This window comes from Trachemys scripta, chromosome 1 (genome assembly GCF_013100865.1).
Source record: "Trachemys scripta elegans isolate TJP31775 chromosome 1, CAS_Tse_1.0, whole genome shotgun sequence".
NCBI classification, from domain to species: Eukaryota; Metazoa; Chordata; order Testudines; family Emydidae; genus Trachemys; species Trachemys scripta.
In genome coordinates, this window is record NC_048298.1 from 106,330,812 (window position 1) to 106,350,817 (window position 20,006).

Sequence of the window (20,006 nt, forward strand, 5' to 3'; positions counted from 1 at the left end):
AAAAAAAATCTACATTTGTAAGTTACACTTTCATGATAAAGAGATTGCACTAAAGTACTTGTATGAGGTAAACTGAAAAAAATTGTTTCTTTTGTTTATTATTTTTACAGTGCAAATATTTGTAATAAAAAATAAAGTGAGCCCTGTTCACTTTGTATGCTGTGCTATAATAGAAATCAATATATTTGAAAATGTAGAAAAACATCCCAAAATATTTAATACATTTCAATCGGTATTCTATTGTTTAACAGTGCGATTAATCGTGATTAATTTTTTAAATTGCAGTTAATTTTTTTGAGTTAATTGCATGAGTTAATTGCCATTAATCGACAGTCCTAGTTTTTACTTTAAAAATGCGGGGATGAGAACTACATCACTTTCTGTAGCCTCATCTCTTCCTGCCCTCTGGTGGCGTCTTGTGTTACTGCGCCTGACCAAGCACGTTTTTCAGAGCAGCTCATGCTGCCTTCCAGCCCAGAGGGTCTGTGATTAACGCACAGCACAATTAACACGCGTTAATCGCAGGTGTTAATGGTAGTTAATTGACAGCCCTATTAAAAATATCATGACACAATCTTAGCCTTAATCATACTGAACAAACCTGAACTCAGTCTATTTTTGCTGGGTACATCTGGCCCTCCCCACCCCCTTTGGAATTCTGGTGGCTCTCCAAGGCCCCTTCAGTGCCACAGTCTTATTGCAGCATTTGGTTGTCTCCAGCTTGGCACTCAGCATCAGTCCCAGTCCCCTGTGTTTCAGCAACATACCTGTTGAAGATATCACTAGACACTTTCTGCAAATACTGAAGTGCATCTGCAACCTGATGAATAGCCTCTTCCCTGCGCAAGTCAGGTTGGATCAGAGGGACAGAGTAAGCCTGCCCTTCCAAGAAGTGCTTCTGGGTCACTGTAGCCATTGTGCCTGTGGGAGAGAGTGTGAACAGGTAATTGCAGCATATGCAGCTCCATCTCATCACAGCCTTTATCCCAGAAACCTTATACCTTTACTCTTCTCCTTGACTTAGGCAGACACGAGAGAGAACATCCAGAAACTGGGAAGGAGAGGGCAAGCTAGGCACATCCTAGAACAGCCCCATCTAGAAATCTGCAACAGTCTCTTTCATGTAATTAGCCAAAGCCATGGTGCAGTGGAGAGGGAAGGTTTTACTTTGCTTGGATGCTCCTCAAGACAAGGACGGTATCTTTGGTCTAAGTTTTGTACAGCACTCAGCAAATCAGTGCTCAAAATAATTATGCTGAAAACAAAGCATCACATTTCAGAACATAAAATCATTTTATCATCCGACTATGGAAGAACATCCTGGAGGAAGAAGAATTTTTCTCCCCTTTCCCATCCCCTGACAGACTCCACATCTGTACATTTCAGAGCCACCTAATCCTAGGAGTAAAACTTGAAATGTTTTAGTTCACGTTTATACCACAAGAAATCCAGACCACTCACCCCCTCCAAGTACCAGAGGAGTTATGAAGTTATTGCTCAAACTCACCTCCCCTAATTTGATTACATACGAGTCTCCCATTCTAGCACTAGGGACTGAGACCCACAAGGGCAGTTCATACCCCTGGTGACCCATTGACTCTTCCCCAATACCTATAATGGAAAAACCTTACTTATTTTACATTCCTTTCATGAACAAAGCCTGGATGTTCGTAGCAACTTTTCTGTTGCATTCAGCACACACAGAAGTCTAGGAGTGCCAAAAGTCTCATCAAGGATGTGTATGAGGCCATGTCATCACTGAATCACCCTCACATCTCTACCCCAAGGGCAGTATGGGCCCAGGACAGGATCACCTATTGTCTTAAAATTTCCTTAAATGCCCTCATGACAAATGTGTTGGTGTCACCCTGAATTGCTCCTGTAGTTTTCTGGAGGGTCTGCCATGGTTCACCGTACAAGAAGAAAAAACTGCCAGGAACCAGAGGGAGGGAATCACTACAGAAACCAGCTTCTTTGTGCACACTGAAAATGGTAGTAGTACTCATTACCACTATTTGAGAGGTAGTATGGTCTAATCGAGAAAGCACTAGGGGTCAGGAGACCTGGGATCCAATCTCAGCTCTTCCATTAGCCTGTTTTGTGACCTTGGCCAAATCACTTCACCCCGTGTGTGTTTCCAGCCTCCTCCCTTTGTGTGTCTTGTCTATTTAGATTGTAATGAACTTGAGGCAAGAATTGTCTCAATGGGTTTGTATAGCACCCAGCACAATGGGACTCAGATTGCACTTGGGGCCATAATACAAGTATTAACTCATTACAATTCAAAAAGATGTTAATATGGGATGAAAATTAAGTTTAGTAGAAAGAAGACAATAAAAAAAGCCCTTAGCCTTTGTGCTCCCTCTGCTGGTACTTGGAGATATTACAGTTTTCACAAAGTCTTGTTCAGGGACCAGTCTTGTGCAAAGACTTGGGACCACACACTCTGCTGCTATCAGGGGAATTCCCCCCAGTTTGCTTCTAGAGCCTAATTCAGAAGGGATGTGTTAGGTGGTGCGATTACCATATCTGTAGTGTCTATGATGGGTAATTTACATGGCAAGGGCCTGAAGAGACAGTTAGAGCAATTTATAAGAGGATGTAAAGAGATAAATTACAGTGTTTGCTGCACACACCTCAAACCATCTTTCAGCTGCACAACAGATGAGTTACACCAAATAACTCTTCCCTCTAGTCACTTCTTGATGGGTAAATTACACATCAGTTCTGAATTTGTTCCCTCAGATCCAAGATTTCCCAACACATATGGTAAGGAAACACTTTCTAAAATTCTGTGGAGTCACTTTCCATTTTCCTGTAGGCAAATCTGATTGTGGGGAAAGTTCACTAAAGGAAGCGGGGAGCAGAGGTGTCTTCCTGTAGTCATGGCTGGTTAGTTTGCTAACAAAACCAAGATTAAGTCCAGCCATCGAAACTGCAGACAAAGCAAGACCAATTCTGTTCTGCTTCAGGCAGGCCAAGTTCTGAATCCAGAATGTTTAGTGCTGATGATGTTTGAAGTAGAATACACATCAATTCTCACACTTCTAACCAATGCAGATGGACAGGAAATTATTTCGATTTATAAGCCTAGCAAGTCTGATATGGAATTATCAGAGGAGTAACAAATCTAACTGCAAGATGACATTTTTTGATCACTTTATTGACCATAACTCAACTTCATCTCTTTTGCTTCCACAATTGTTCGACTTTGTCAGCCAAACAGGCTGACATCCAGAGATATAAAAGCACTGAGCCATCTCATCGTTGTAGAGCAAGAGGCCCAGGCAGACATTATAAGCATCAACAAAGAATTAGGAAAACTTAAAATCTGATTTGTTCAGAGATCTGTTTAAAATTGATTGTCTCAGTCCAGTTTCCAATTGAAAAGCGTCAACACAAAAAAAGCTAATATTACAAGTAGAATCGAGTTATTGGTACTCAGAAGCCATAAGGGCTGTCCAGCTCCTATCACCCCTTTCCAGGAGAAGCAGATTAGTGGGACAAGGTGTGAAAAGCCCATACTGCCACTATTCTAGCAGCTAGACTACTTCAGTTTCCTGGGCTCTCAACATAACACCTTTCAGCAGAGCCTAATTCTATATCCATCTAATTTATTTATATATATATATATATATATATATATACACACACACACACACACACAATAACAATTATAAAAATAGACATTGTGGGAAGCAGCTAGACATGATCACTTACATGCGAGGTAACAAAATAAAGCTTTACAAAGAGAAGCATGAGAAATGGAAGAGGCACCTTGAACCAAATGGACTTGGAAAACCAACACAAAAGGGTTTGTTAAAATGGCTTTTGGCTACTCCCTGTGACTAAAACAAGCAGAGAAAGTAGCAGGTTTTCCGAACGATGCAGGTAGCGGCCTACCACAGCTCTGGCAAAAGCATGAGCTTGTTCTAAACAGCTGCTTGGGTCTGCCAGAATGGGAGGAGACTTTAGGCCAAGCACTTCCTTAAATACGAATCTCAAGTGCCTTAGCAGGTGAGGAAGAGAAGTAGACCTTGGCAACCTGATGGGACCTGACTAAAAGCATCGGGTTTGGGGTGGGCTGGGTAGTCTCTGATCACCTCCTCCTGCCCGTGGGGTCAGTGTGACGGCAGCTGTGTACCCCAGCTCTGCCAGCTGCTGCCACCTCACTAAGCAGCACGCACTGCGCAGTAAGCATGCCGAGTCGCAGCACGTCTCTCTCCGCAGCACTCACAGCAGGGCCAGCTCTAGGATTTTTGCCGCCCAAAGCAAAAACAATTTTGGCCGCCCCCCCCCGGTTCTTTAATTACCCCACCCCCGGCCCCGCCTCAACTCCGCCCCTTCCCCAAATCCCCAGCCCTGCCTCCTCCCCCCAGACTCTCAAACCTAGGAGGGAGGGGGAGAAGCAGCGCCCACGCCACGGACACGCGGAGTCTCCCCCTCCCCCACTCCCTCCCAGGCTCTCAAGTCTGGGAGGGAGGGGGAGCAGCGGCGCGCGAAACAGGTTTGAGAGCCTGGGAGGGAGGGGGAGCAGCGGCGCGCGAATCAGCTGTTTCGCGCGCAGTGGCAGCAGCAGCGGAGGTGAGCTAGGGCGGCGGGGGCACATTTTTAGGGGCGGCATTCTGGCGCCGGCCATGCCGCCCCTAAAAATGTGCCGCCCCAAGCACCAGCTTGTTTTGCTGGTGCCTAGAGCCAGCCCTGACTCACAGCATAGCAAGGTAGTGGCAGCAGCATGGGCGGCAGGTATCGTAGGCTGGGGGAGGCTGTGCTTCCCCAAACAGCCTAGCATGGCCCCACCCACGCTCCACCCCCAGGCCAAGCCCCCTTCTGCGGTTCCCAGTGCTCTGCCCTGGCACAGGCTGGGTGGCCTGCCTCCTGTAGGGACTCAGGGCGGCTGGTGCTGGGGCCGCCTGACGCACCAGGGCTGGGGGCCCTGCAGCCGCACCAATTGTCACACCAGGGCTGGCTGCCCCAGAAGGGGAGGGGGAAGGGCAGGGCTTCAGGCACAAGGGGAGGGGCTGGGGGCTAGCCTCCCCCAACAGCCAGGTCACCGGCTGCCCATGGGCAGCAGCCAGCAGGAGTGGGCCATGCAGCCACTGAGGCACTGACCCCACAGGTAGGAGGAGGCTGGAGACAAATTGTGGGCACTGGGAGTGGGAAGCCCCCACTCGGACAAGCTTGGGGATGAGACAGTGGCACTGACACATGTTGGGGGAGCAACCCAGGGGCAGGGGGAACCTTCAAGTGCATGGTGCAGAGTTGGTGTGGGCAGCCGGCCATGAGAGGCAGGCAGGCAGCAGAGCCAGGGAGTTAATAGCCCCAGTGGCTCCATAGAGGAAACAAAATAAAGAAAATGGAGCCCAGGCCAGCATCTAGACCCTTGCAACCCAATGCGAACCACACTACAAAAGTGTTGGGTCAGGTGTGTAAACAACCCGATGGGCTCGGGTCAAGTTAGATTGGCTCTGGTGTAGTTGGTTCGTATAAGCCTTTACATTTAGGCCCAAGGAGACCTCTAAAGAGAAGAGTCCTTTCCTGTCATACTGCATACTTGTTACTAAAGTTACTCCAACCTGAATTTTTGACCAAAACATCTTAACTTATGAATATTCAAGGTGGCATTTTTGCCTTGAATCCTCTGCGTGTTTGTCCAACGGTGTCAGCTGGCACAGAAAGTGCCAGGGTTCATAGGCACTGGAGCACCCATGGGGAAAAACTGGTGGGTGCTTAGCACCACCGGCAGCTCCCTGCCCACCCTCCCATCCCAGCTCACCTCCACCTCCGCCCTGCCTCCTCCCCTGGGCGCACCGCGTGCCCGCTTTTCCCCCCTGCCTCCCAGTGCTTGCGCTGCAAAACAGCTGATTCGCGTGGCAAGTGATGGGAGGGAGGAGGGGGAACGCGGTGTGCTCGGGGAAGAGGTGGGGCCAGGGCCGGGATTTGGGGAAGGGGTCCAATAGAATGGATTCCCATTGACCCACAGGTGATAAAGACAAGAGGTTTTCCCTGCTCCCTCTGCTAAGCCAACCTTTCCTCAGTTTGTGTAAAGTTTTATTTGGATTGCAGAAGGGAGGGGAAAGCACTCTGAAAAGTTAGAGGATGAAAAAAGTCTATTTATATCTTTTTTAATTAACCATGTTCTACAATGTTATTAAGCAGCACTCAGAGATGCAGATGTTACTGATTTGATTGGGAAGAGGTGCACTGTGCTGAATATTAAGGAACTCTGGCCCTATAAATAGGTTTAATCACCATCTGAAGGCTCGAAGGAAGTGATGAAAAAGGCATTAATAAGGTTGTAATTAGGCCCTGCAGCAGGCTGCACTCCACCATAGCTCTCATGGTACCCGAGACCTCTTAAATAGCAGCTCACGAGCCCACAACCCAAGAGAGACAGACCTGATTTAGGTCTCAAGATCCCAGGTTGCCTACTTCAGACACAAAAACCCAGACAAGGGCTTCTCCACGTTTGGAGGGGCTCTCTGGCCAGAGAGATGCTGTGAGGACCCAGAGCCCTATGAAAAGGGAGGCGGGTGGAGTTAGCTTCCCAGCTCTTCCATCAGAGAGCTGCAGCAGAGACCAACTCCAGCTGTGCCTCACAGTGAGCAAATTAAACAGGGCAGCCGGAGCTCCCCAGCCACAGGCATATAATGCAGACAGCTGGGGAGCTTTAGAGGATATCGTTCTCACCCCCACCTTCCCAGCAGCATTTACCAGTCCATGAAAGGAACCTAGTCATAGTGCAGGATCTACATCACCTCCTACCCACAAAATATGAGAGCAATACTCTCATCTACAGCCCTGTGTTTCTGGAGTGTGGCACTTCCACACGGACACAACTTAGAGAGGAGAGAAGAGAAAAACGGCCATCCTACACCACATCAGAAAAGCAAGGTGCCTCCTGTGCATCTCCAATAGTCACTCACTGGCAAGATGTCACTGGAGCAGCCAGTCCCTTTGCAAAGGGAGTTAGCCACCCACGTGTTATAGCCTCAGAAGAGGCAGCCTACTGAAGAGTTTGCCCTGGTATTCATCATGACTCCAGGGCTTCACGTGCACACCACATACTGCATCCTTGCCTCTCACCCATCAATGTGCCCCTGGACTGAAATGGGGTGGGCATCACCTATATTATAGTCTTAATGGAATGGGTTACTGTAGGCTATTAACGCACTAAATTGAGGAGCAAGATAACATTTGATTTGGGACCTGCTGTAGCAGAAAGATCCTCCATGTCCTTTCTCCCTTCCCCATATCCATATGTCTATTAAAGTGACAGTCTCCTCCTCCATTCTCCCAGGGAATGGCAGAAGTGGGTTTCATTGCTGCTGTGACTACATCTCATTCCACAACTCCTGCACCGACAGATGAAGGGAAAAAAATCCTAGTGCCCTATTGGCAGAAAGCCTTCACTAATCACCACGCCTGCTCCTGGAGGCTCCACCCTTTCCCCTGCTGCTGTGCCACAAGGTACGGCATGGTCAGCATATACATCCTCATCCAGGGGAGAGGACAGCCCAGACTGGTTCCACCATTTCATCCCCATAACCCATAATTTCTACAGGCATTTTCCAGGTGTGAAGAACAGCAACCACTGTATCTGCATAAAGCACAAACAACATTATGATCCAGCAGGACTTTAAAATGCCAGATACCTTTTATCTGAATAACACTAAATACTGCCGTCTAAACTTCCAGTCCAACCCAACCCAACCCAGCCAGGGGATTTGTATAAAAATGCCTTCAATCATCTCAGAGTAAAGATGAGCAAAACAAAAAGCTTAACAAGCCCATGGGACACTTCAAACAACTACTTAAAAAATATTGCTTAGATGTTCACGTACATACAATAGCAGGAAGAGACTGTAGTATAAGCTGGCCTCCAAAACTGAAGGTGTTTCATCTCAGAGGGTTTGATGCCCCATCTTTATAGTTTACTTTGGAGTATCCCTATTTGCCTAGGTTTAGCTTTTCAAAAGGGTGAGCCTCACAGCTCTACAATTCAGACTGGGCCTTCGGATTACAGCATCCCTGTTTCTCAGTGTGTCTGTATGAATTCAGAATACTGTTAGAGACTTTACCGCTTCAGGGAACAATATAACCTGTAAGGATTTGCAGTGACATAGGAAAGCCTTTTCAAAGCAAACCAGCATTTATTAGTCACCCGGAGTACAGACTTTGATAGTCCTTAGGTCAGTATGGAAAAGCCAAGCTCAAGACAAAGTCTCCAATGGCAAAAGCAACTGCCCCATTATTCTATGGCCTCCTAGAATGCATCTTACTCTCCGTCAGATCTCTGGCCTGGTCTACATTTAAATCTTAGGTTGACATAGCTATAGCACGCAGGGATGTGAAAAATCCATACCCCTGAGCACCATCGCTATGCCGACCTAACAACCAGTGCAGATGAAGCTAGGTCAACAGAAGAAAAACCCTTCCATCACTGTAGTCTTCATCTAGACTACAGGGTTATAGTGGCATAGTTAGTGGCCGTAGCTATGCCATGATAGGACCTGTGGCGTAGACATGGCCATCCCAGTTTTCAACAGTCACCTGACACCTCCTGTCGTTATCCCTCATTGCAGCCCCCGTTGTGTTTCACATCTCTCCCTTGGTTGCCAGGTGTTAAGAGATAATGCCCAGTCAGACTCTGGTCACTGGTTCTTCTATCATATGTGCTGATTCCATTCAGTTCTTGATAGTATTTTTGAGTTCAATCCAGACTAGTGTATGTGACATACAACCATCCCTAATTTCCCTGTTCCAGAGGAAAAAATTAACCCATTCACGCCTAGTGAGTAACAATACAAAGTGAGTAGGTAAACTGAGTCACACATATTGTCCATAAAAATTCTTCACAACTCTTCCCCCTTTATCAACCAACTGAGCAGGACTACTCTCCACCAGTGATCTAGGGAACTTCAAGCATCCTCCTAACCTGGGATGCAGCTCCTCTCAGTTGAGCTAAAACACAAATGTCACTCATACGTGCCAGGACAAATTTTCCCCCAGTAGCTGTTCTACCAGGCTTTTTCAAGATTTACGGTAAACATTCAATGAAAACCATATGGTTTTCATAAAAGAGTATAGAGCAGTTTCTAGCAGGGTAGACATGGAGGAGTTCCCATACTCCCCCATGGCACATTTGCCACCCTGAAACTTTTGGGTTTGGAACTGCGATCAAGTCTTACCACTACCTCCTCCCATTTATCATCTAGGAAGTGAGGAGGGAGGCAAACCCACATTCCTCAAGGCATCAGCCATCTTGGGAAGGCAGTATGGCCTAGTGGCTAGGCACTGGACTAGTACTCGGGATACCTGAGTTCTAATCCCAACACGGCTACTAGCTTGTTGGGTGACGTTGGGCAAGTCACTTTCCTGCTCTGTGCCTCAATTTCCAGTCTGTAAAATGGGGATAACTGTGAAAAGTGCTTTGAGATTTACTGATGAAAAGTGCTACACAAAAGGTAGGTATTATTGCTGAACAAGTAAATTTCCTATAACTGAAATGATTATCTTGAGGGGTAAGAGGGGAATAGAAAGAAACAAGATTCAATTGGATTGGTTTGGCATCCAAAGATTAAACTCAGCCTATCGTCACAGACACAAATGGATGGATTCTGGGAAGGGGTAAGCGAAGAAGGTAAATATTGAAGGAAGAGACTTACTGAAGTTACAGAACTGTGCTTCAATCATACCAGCTCTGTCAGTGAAGATGGCCCCCACAGACACACCTGTCTCACAGCAGATGCTCCTCTTCTTTATAGGGTCCCTCCATTCTTTTACTAGAGAATTGTATTTTCAAGAGAATCCTTCTCAACTCTTGCTCTCACCCAAGAAAAGCTTAAGACCCACTTTCGTTTGCAGTGTTATTGTAGCCATTTTGGTCTCATGTAGGCGGCAGGTTTAAAACAAACAAAAGGAAGTTTTTTTCACACAACGCACAGTCAAGCTGTGGAACTCCTTGCCGAAGGATGTTGTGAAGGCCAAGACTATCACAGGGTTCAAAAAGGAACTAGATAAGTTCCTGAAGTATAGGTCCATCAATGACTATTAGACAGGATGGGCAGGGATGGTGTCCCTAGCCTCTGTTTGCTAGAAGCTGGGAATGGGGTGACAGAGGATGGATCACTTGATGATTACCTGTTCTGTTCATTCCCTCTGGGGCACCTGGCATTGGCCACTGTCGGAAGACAGGATACTGGGCTACATGGACCTTTGGTCTTACTCAGTATGGCTGTTCTTATGTTCTTAGGATATCAGAGAAACAGCTGGGTGAGACCTGCAGAAGAGCTCTGCATAGCTCAAAAGCTTGCTCTTTCACCAACAGAAGCTGGTCTAATAAGAGACACTACCTCACCCACCTCGTCTCTAAGACCCATTTTAACATTCTCAATGTCCAGGTCTAGCCTCCCCCTCCCTTCATTTGACTGCCCAATTGGGGCCATTTCATGTGTGTCCATTCCCACTTAGACCAGGATACATCCAAGTTCCCTGTTTTATTACTTCCCTTTGACACCATTTAAATGTGACAAACTGTCTTAACTATTTGAATCTCCATGAGAATTCCAGCTGTCCTGCTGCTGCAATGCCAGCAAGCTCATACAGCTGGCTTTGGTTCAGCAGGGTTCAAAGCTCCTTCGTTTTAATACCCTCACATACGAACAATATATTTCTCTGAAAATATAGCATCTCCCTGAAATAAAACAGCTGGTCCCTTCTTCCAATTCACAGGGCAATAATGTTCGGTTATAGTCTTCAACTTAGTGATCTTGCCCTCCCTTGTCCCCCCACCCTCCATTACCACCACATTTCCCTCCCACCCAAATACTTCCAGTATCCCACTTCCATCCTTTCCTCAGACCCACTAGATCTTCCCTGCATTTCCCCCCAATACAAAAATTCATGCATATCACAATATTTCCCCCCCGTCCCTACCCAATATTACTAGGGCTTAATAGATGATATTTAGCACAGTCAGCTATTCAGTCTGGTCATGCCAAATCCATTAGATCCAACCCGCCAGCTTTGTATACGCAGCAGCAAAGAGGATGCTTGTGTTTCTTACGGACAATGTGGCAGCAGCTGGGACTCCCTAATACACACACATACACACACAAAAGAAAGGGGGAACTTATTCAGTACTTCCAATGTTAGCTAACAGGAAGACCCCAACGGGGTGGCTTGCATGAGATGAACTGTCCTATTTTTACCCCAGCTTTTTGTTGCCCTGGAAATCAATAATCTAGGAAATAAACTGCAGGTTGGACTGCTTTTTGGCAGAGGTTATCTCAGGAAGAGGTCAGAGAGAGTGGAGATTAAAAGCAGCAGAAATTGCTTTCAAGTGATGAAAGCTATTCCCTTCAAACTCAGACACTATGGCCACGGGATACAGCATATCATTCCATCTTGGAGCAGCTTCTCTCAAGACACAATTCTCCTCCTCTTCTCCTGCTCACTATCTTTAATCTTCTGAAAGTGCCTCCCTTGCTCTTTCAGGTTTATCTTAGTACTATTTCTCCCAGCTGTGTTCTTCACCATCTCTCCTACAACTCAGGCAGAGTGTGCAGTGTCTGCAGTTACCCAATATTACGAAGGTCCAGCAACCACACCACAGAGTAGTTCCCTAGGGATTATCTGCTTGCAGTTTTCCTGCCATAGAATTCTGGGAGCCAGGAAGTCAGGGCAGCACTTTTTATCTGAAGGGATGAAGATTACCTCAGCAGAATGGAGTTTGAAGCTAAGTAACAAAGGAGAGATGAAGACAATGCTAGCATTCCAAGTTGTTCTGGCGCTAAATGCACAGGCATGTGTCTGCCAGGACCCCCTTAGAAACCGTGAAGGAGCAGCCATGTCATGAGAACAGGGCTTGGAAAAAACTCATTTACTCACCACTAGCAAGTGGGAAGCTTTCCCAGTGAGCTTAAGCTCCTTCATGATCAATTCAGTGCAATTTAAGGTTGTTTATTTAATAATTACATTCTTGACCATCATGGGTGTTTAGATAGCATTCTAAACCTGAAGTGAATGTAACCCGATGCAGTGTTCTCCTGAGTCTCCATTCACTGCTCATAATTTTCCCAATGAGTGTGAAACTAAAACACTAGCTAGACAGCTTAACTGCTGCTTTTTAAAATCTTATGGGCATCAATGAAAGCGACAAGAATCATGTCAATTTCACTCTTGCCACTTGGGAAACATGGCTGTTAAAATGCTAGTGTTGTTGCCTCTGGATCTCGCTAGTAGTTCTCCCTTCTCCTCCTCCATTTCATATTTGCCTCTGGATAGTAAGTGTTTGGTAATTGTTTCCAAGCCCTGCGTGAGAGCAACAAACGTTAAGACTCTTCAAGTGAAGGGCCATTTCATACAGTGCTCCTTGAGGCTCAGAAATGGGCACAGCATTCTCTGCTCAGCATCTTTCCTGATCAGTGTGACATCTTTTAAACTCAGAGTATTGCAGACCAGCCTGTAGGAAATTGCCATGTCTGAGATTTGTTCTTAGATGATCGGGAGAAACTTTGGCAACCCTAATATCACCAAAGCTGTAAAAACCCAGAGCTGACATAATATCCCAGGTTTGACAGGGTAAGGGGCACAAGGCTCACTCCAGAACCAAGCCTCCTATATATAAAGGAAACTTGGTTGGAGGAAAAAAAATGGTAGGGAGGGATTTCCCAGATTGTCAAAATTGTTCCTGTTCCCCTGCCCTTCCAAGTTTTGAATTTTAACCAAAATTTTTAAATTTGACCAATTTTAACTGGTTTAATACTAAGGGTACGTCTACACTACCCGCCGGATCGGGTAGTGTAGACTATCAGGGATCGATTTATCGCATCCAGTGTAGACACAATAAATCGATCCCCGATCACTCTGCCGTCGACTCCTGTACTCCACCACAGCAAGAGGCGGAAGCAGAGTCGACAGGGGAGCGGCGGCAGTTGACCCCACACCATGAGGACGTGAGTTAAGTCGACCTAAGATACGTTGACTTCAGGTACGGTATTCTCGTAGCTGAAGTTGCGTATCTTAGGTCGATCCCCCCATCCCACCCAGTGTAGACCAAGTCTCTCTCCCTCTTTAGCAAGACAATGTTTGAGAGAGCATATTCATAAGGCACCAGGATTCCATCACCAGTATCACAGTTCACAAATTTCTAATCCCAAAGCACTGTGGGAAAGCCAGGACACTTATTCCTGTACTTCTGGCAGGTACACTGTAGCAGCTACTGTTAAAGTTCCAATTTAAGCCAGTCCAGTGGCCTAGAGATTGCTATTCTATACCATCATGAAAGCTCTCCAGTTTAGAGTTCTTGCCCTTGGGCAGGCATGAGCTGGAAATAGTTCTCTAATGTACAGAATGCTTCTCTCATGGATCATAGAAATGCAGGACTGGAAGGGACCTCAACAGGTCATCTAGTCCAGTCCCCTGCACCTATAGATCATCCCCGACAGGTGTTGCCTAAACTGTTCTTAAAGACCTCCAGTGATGGTGATTCCACAGCCTCCCTAGGTAATTTGTTCCAGTGCTTAACCACCTTTACAGTTAGGCAGTTTTTTCTTAACGTCTAACCTAAATCTCCCTGGCTTCAATTGAAGCCCATTGCTTCTTGTCCTGTCCTCAGTGCTTATGGAGAACGCTATCACCCTCCTCTTTGTGACAATCGTTTATGTACTTGAAGACTCATGTCCCCCAGACTTTTCTTTCCAGACAAAACAAACCCAATTTTTTCAATCTTCCCTCCTAAGTCATGTTTTCTAAATCTTTAATCAATTTTGTTGCTCTCTGGACTTTCTCCAATTTGTCCTCAAGTGGGATGCCCAGAACCAGGTACAATGTTCTAGTTGAGGCCTTATCAATGCTGAGTAGAGTGGAAGAATGACTTCTCGTGTCTTGCTTAAAACAGTCCTACTAATACATCCCAGAATGATGTTTGCTTTTTTTGCAACAGTATTACACGGCTGACTCTCATTTAGTTTGTGATCCACTATGACCCCCAGATCCTTTTCTGCAGTACTCCTTCTTCCTAAGCAGTCATTTCCGCTTTTGTATTTGTGCAATTGATTTCTCCTTCCCACTTTGAATTTCCTTCTTACTTTGAATTATTCCTTATTTATTTCATCCTGTTTATTTCAGATCATTTCTCCAAATCATTTTGAATTCCAATCCTGCCCTCTAAAGCACTTGCAACCCCTCCCAGCTTGGTATAAAGCTTGTGGATAAGTGTACTCTCTATGCCATTATCCAAATCATTTATGAAAACACTGAATAGAATCTGCCCCAGGAAAGATTTCTGCAGTACTCCACTCGGTATACCCTTCCAGCTTGATTGTGAACCGTTGATAACTATTCTAAGTACAGTTCTACAACCAGTGGTTTACCCATGTTATAGTAAGTTCATCTAGTCTATATTTCCCTAGTTTCCTTATGAGAAGGTCATGTGAGACAGTATCAAAAGCCTTACTGAAGTCAAGGTATAGCACACCTACTGCTTCCCCCTCCTCATCCACAAGGCTTGTTGCCCCATCAAAGCTTTTTATAGTAAAAGTAGAAGAAATAACCAGCAAAGAAGAAACCCTAATTTAAAAAAAAAGGTGAATGCTCTACTTGAAGTTTAAACAATATGGAACGCCAGTCAGACCAATTGTTACCCGGGGTTTTCAGAATCCCCAACAGGGGCAACGTAACTATTTCACTCCAGGCGGTGTAAGGAACAAATCAACAGGAACATAGCACTTCTGTCTGATCAAGGAGTAATGCAAGTAAGCGTGCTCTCGTCTAAACCTGCAGTTTATTAGATTTAAGCACACACAAACATAAGCAATAGGTTTAGAACAGCCCAGAGATTTACCTAACGTCTGGAATGGTATTGAGTAATTAACAGCAAGTTCACAGTGGCCAGTTGCTTACCCACCGGGGAGAAACGTCTCTCAAGTTGGCTTCAGAGGACTGCTCCTAAGTACACTTTATTAGCTAATCTTTTATAACTAACTTCTACAAAACACATAGGTCATAATGACCCCTACTGGATCATCACTTTTCTAACTTTCAATGAACTTTAATATCAGAGGCATCTAGACAAGGTTTTCTAACCACCAAGGTTTTCAGACTCAGTTGTTTACATGTTTGTCCCCTCCTCCCATTCTGATTAGCAGAAACTGACAGCTAGATATCACCTTGCTTCTGAAAGCCTGTCTCCAAATTAACCCTTAACTAAGTGGTGTTCTATTGCATTACTTCATGGTGGCTGAATGCACATAATATGGTTGGCAATTAGCTTGATCACATTCTGGGGTATACACACCCCTCAAATCCAGGGCAACACAATGTTCTGTGGGAAAGTTGGGTTCCACACACAAGGAGCACACCTTTTGTCTGGCAGGAATGCTCTTGAGTCAGGAGTTAGGGATGTAACAGCCTTTTACTATTAGGTTCCATCTTATTCCTCCCCAGGAGGCCAAGGGAGAATTGTTTCATCCAGTCAAATATTAAAATGTTTCAAGTGAAAGAGCTCCCAGTACCTCCCACTGAATACCTGCAGACCCTCCCCAAATATCTCACAGAGACAGAGTGTGTAAAGAGTTGATCCTCGTGCCCTGAAGTCAGTCTCTTCTCCTATGACTTATTTTCCCCACATCTTTTAAATTGATCCTTAAGTGATGTCAAGACACTTGCAACTGTAGAAAGAACTGTATCTGTGATGCTAGATTGAGGAAGAACACAAGTAAACAGGGCCCAACGTGCTAAGAAACAGACTTCCTTTATTTTCTGTTGCTATAGAAGAGCTCAAACTGGTTATGCTTGGAAGCAGCAAGACAGAAAGCAGACCATATCTGTAGTCCTGCCAAAGGCTTTGGAACAGCAGTAGAGCAGAACAGATTTGATGTGACTAGGGAAATTGGTCGACAAATGTAAAGTAACACAAAAGAGCCAAAGCAATCAATCAATGGAAATAAGAAGCCAACAGAAACAAATTAGTGCAGGCAACAGGTTTTGAAATAGGATCTACATTCCTCAGGAAAGTGCCAGGCAAAGGACAAGGAAGAAACAAAGGATTCTGGGATACAGCAGGAAAAAGAGCCTGAGGAAATTCCCGTGCTATTACAAGATCCTGTGATCAGCCTCATGGAGTGGTCTGCTAAGTGTGTGTCATTCAAGAGGAGATGCTGCAGAAGTAGCAGCAGATGATACATGACAAGAAAGCAGAGTAAAAAAAAATCATCCCCAAGAATGCCACTTACAAGCCTCACAGACAGTCAACATCCAGTGCAGTCTGGAGTAAAAGGGCAGGGAGGGGATTTAACAAGGTGTGTAGAACAAAGGATTATTGCCATTCCTGAGGAGTATTTATGTCCCCAGTCCAGCAGAGATGGTGAGTCAAGAAGCGCACTGCAGTGACAGCACCACTTCCATGTAGAAGTACCAATCAGGTAAGGGTATGAGGGCAAGGCTGTAGGGCTCTGCAGTGAAATGAGGGATTTGAGGGAGGATGCGGCACCAATGGAGAACAAGCTTCAGAGTCACCATTCAATGGCCAGCACTATAAACTTCTCATTTTCAATCCCTGACCCCTCCTATCTCAGCGCCAGAGCCCTCAGCCTGTTCAGCTAGTGCCACTGGCATTACAGTTACATGATTCTTTTGGTGGAACGAGTGAGAGATCTTTAAAGGTGAGTATCCATCAGCACTCTCTCTCTCTCTCTCATCTACAGAGCTTACAAAATTGTGGTCAGCTCTCATCATCTCATGTCTCGATTAGTGCAACATCCTTCTCTCTGGCCTTGACAAATGCAATCTTGGCCCACTGATATCCATTCAGAATGCTGCTCCCTCTTCTCTATCATATCATACATAAGCTACTTGTCTCCACTTTCAAGACCCTTCATGACCTATCTCCACCAACCTATCACCTCTCATTCAACAGCAAAAGATCAGCTTACACTTCCAACTTCTCCATGATGCCAGCCTCCATCACCCACTTGTTAGATTTTCAAACATGCACCTTTATGCTTTCTCCCATGCTGCTCCCACAGGCTTCAGAGGAGCTCCCTATAAACATCCTCAAAACTCAGTCATTGTCCTTCTTTAAATACCTCCTTAAAACTCTCCGTTGCCATGAGGCCTACAAAAAAATTGACAGCAGCTAAGCTACTGGTGTACTAAGACCACGGTCTGTCACACTGCCAAATACCATCTCATTGTTTCCTTGCGCTCCCCCTTTGTCTGTAAATATCTGTTGTAGCATCTTAAACTGTAAGCTCTTTGGGGCAACGACTGTTTTTGTTTTGTGTTTGGGGTTCTGGTCCATGCCTGGGATTCTTAGATGTTATAATACAAATAAATAAGAAAAGCACCACATTTAAGATGGAAGCACTGATGGACTGGTGGGGTGGTGGGTTGGGCATTTCTGTCTTCACAAAGCAGTCCCAGGGAACACATGGATTTAATAATGTTGCCATTTTAGCTCTTTCCACTTTCTAAATGAGACGAGTTCATCAACCAAATATAATTAAACAAACACATCAAGGGACCCCCAGACATCCTTCCCAAATCACGACAGCCTAACCAGAGCAGAAAGAGGGGAGTGGCAAAACAGCAGAACAAGACTCAAAGGAAGACAAATGCAGAAAATTTCCCAAGGGAGACATCAAAATAAGTTTGCTTCCAGACCTTGCATCAGGCAGAGGAAGTGGTATCTGTTCTGTTCCAGAGTAATCTCAGTACTCTAGAAAGACTGGATGCCTCAGAAAATTGGCAATAGATATAGAGCCTTTCACCTTTAGGTCACCTGATCTGGGTCAGAAGACTGCAAGCCATTTCCAGTTATGGCTACTGAGTGGTCTAAGGCCTGGTCTACACTACGGGTTTAGGTCGACTTTAGCAGCGTTAAACCGAATTAAGCCTGGACACGTCCACACAACGAGGCCCTTTCTTTCGACTTAAAGGGCCCTTTAAACCGGTTTCTTTACACCACCTCCGACGAGGGGATTAGCGATAAAACTGGCCTTTGCGGGTCGGAATTGGGGTAGTGTGGACGGAATTCGATGTTATTGGCCTCCGGGAGCTATCCCACAGTGCTTCCTTGTGACCGCTCTGGACAGCGCTCTCAACTCAGACGCACTGACCAGGTAGACAGGAAAAGACCCGCGAAGGTTTGAATTTCATTTCCTGTTTGCCCAGCGTGGAGAGCACAGGTGACCACGCAGAGCTCATCAGCACAGGTAACCGTCATGGAGTCCTCCCAGGATCGCAAAAGAGCTCCAGCATGGACCGAACGGGAGGTACGAGATCTGCTCGCCATATGGGGAGATGAAGCAGTGATAGCTGAACTCCGTAGCAGTAAAAGAAATGGAAAAGTATTAGAAAAGATCTCCAAGGCCATGAAGGACCGAGGCCATAACAGGGACACACAGCAGTGCCGCGTGAAAATTAAGGAGCTACGGCAAGCCTACCACAAAGCCAGAGAAGCAAATGGAAGGTCCGGGGCAGAGCCGCAAACTTGCCGCTACTACGCGGAGCTGCATGCGATCCTAGGGGGTGCAGCCACCACTACCCCAACCGTGTGCTATGACTCTCTCACTGGAGAAACACACAGGGAAGACGGTTCGGGGAACGAGGAAGATGACGATGGAGGTACTGTAGGTAGCTCACAGCAGCAAGGAAGCGGAGAAACCGGTTTCCCCAACAGCCAGGATATGTTTGTGACACTGGACCTGGAACCAGTAACCCCCGAACTCACCCAAGACCCTCAGGGCACACAGGAGACCTCTGGTGAGTGTAACTTTGTAAATATTTGTAAACATTACAAAAAAAAAGCAAGCAAGTCTGTTAACGTGTATGGGGATGGAGCGGAAATCCTCCAGGGACATCTCCAGAAAGCTCTCCTGGTTGAAATGGGGTGATTTTATTAAGGGGGACATTCAGAGGCGCCCGTTCCTGCTATTCTGACCAGAAATGTTCCCCGCTGTTAACCACGCGGTGGGGGGGAGGGGTGAAGTGATCATCCCAGAGAATCGTGTGTGTGTGTGGGGGGGGGGGGGGTTTACTTGTGTTTGTGCCGCATGTTAACCGGGAAACCGCAGCCCCCTCCTTTTACATTGAAACCCCATTTTAAATGGACAACCCAATTCATCCTTGATATGGGAAATGCGCTGCTGTTTGCAACCTTTCCCGCATGTTAAGAAGGTTAAAAAAGCCAAAACACTGTGGCCTACGATGGCTGCCTGCAAGCCGAAATATGCGACCTTGTAATGAAAGAGTGTACCCATTGTTCCCTAAAATGTGTCTTTTTTTAACCACCTCTCCCTTCTCCTCCACCAGCTGCAAATGTTTCTCCTTCGCAGAGGCTCGTGAACATTAGAAAGAGAAAACGTAAGACGAGGGACGAGATGTTCACGGAGCTGCAGATGTCCGCCCAGGCTGATAGAGCACAGCAGAATGCGTGGAGGCAGTCAATGTCGGAGATGAGAAAAGCCCAACATGAACGAGAGGAGAGGTGGCGGGCTGAAGACGATAGGTGGCGTCAGCTTGCAGACAGACGGCAAGAGGCAATGCTCCGTCTGCTGGAGCATCAAAGTGATATGCTCGAGCGTATGGTTGAGTTGCAGGAAAGGCAGCAGGAGCAGAGACCGCCGCTACAGCCCCTGTGTAACCAACAGCCCTCCTCCCCAAGTTCCATAGCCTCCTCACCCAGACGCCCAAGAACACGGTGGGGAGGCCTCCGTCCACCCAGTCACTCCACCCCAGATGATCGCCCAAGCATCAGAAGGCTGGGCTTCAATAAGAGTTAAAGTTTTAAAATGCAGTGTGTCCTTTTCCATCCCTCCTCCCCCACCCATCCCAGCTACCTTGGCAATTATCCCCCTACCTCTGTAAGGAACTAATAAAGAATGCATGAATGTGAAAAAACAATGACTTTATTGCCTCTGCAAGCGGGAGGGGAGGGGAGGGTGGGGTGGGGTGGTTGGTTTACAGGGAAGTAGAGTGAACCGGGTCGGGGGGGGGGGGGG

General features: G+C 46.2%; 1 protein-coding gene across 1 annotated transcript in view; it reads right to left on the reverse strand.

Annotated features, from left to right (window-relative positions):
• Positions 1–20,006, reverse strand: part of WASHC1 (WASH complex subunit 1) — a 76,590-nt gene that overhangs the window by 49,595 nt on the left and 6,989 nt on the right. The window contains exon 2 of the mRNA XM_034780486.1: positions 768–921. Within this exon, the coding sequence (XP_034636377.1) occupies positions 768–916 (149 nt within the window). The 5' untranslated portion in view covers positions 917–921. The remainder of the gene's footprint in view (positions 1–767; positions 922–20,006) is intronic.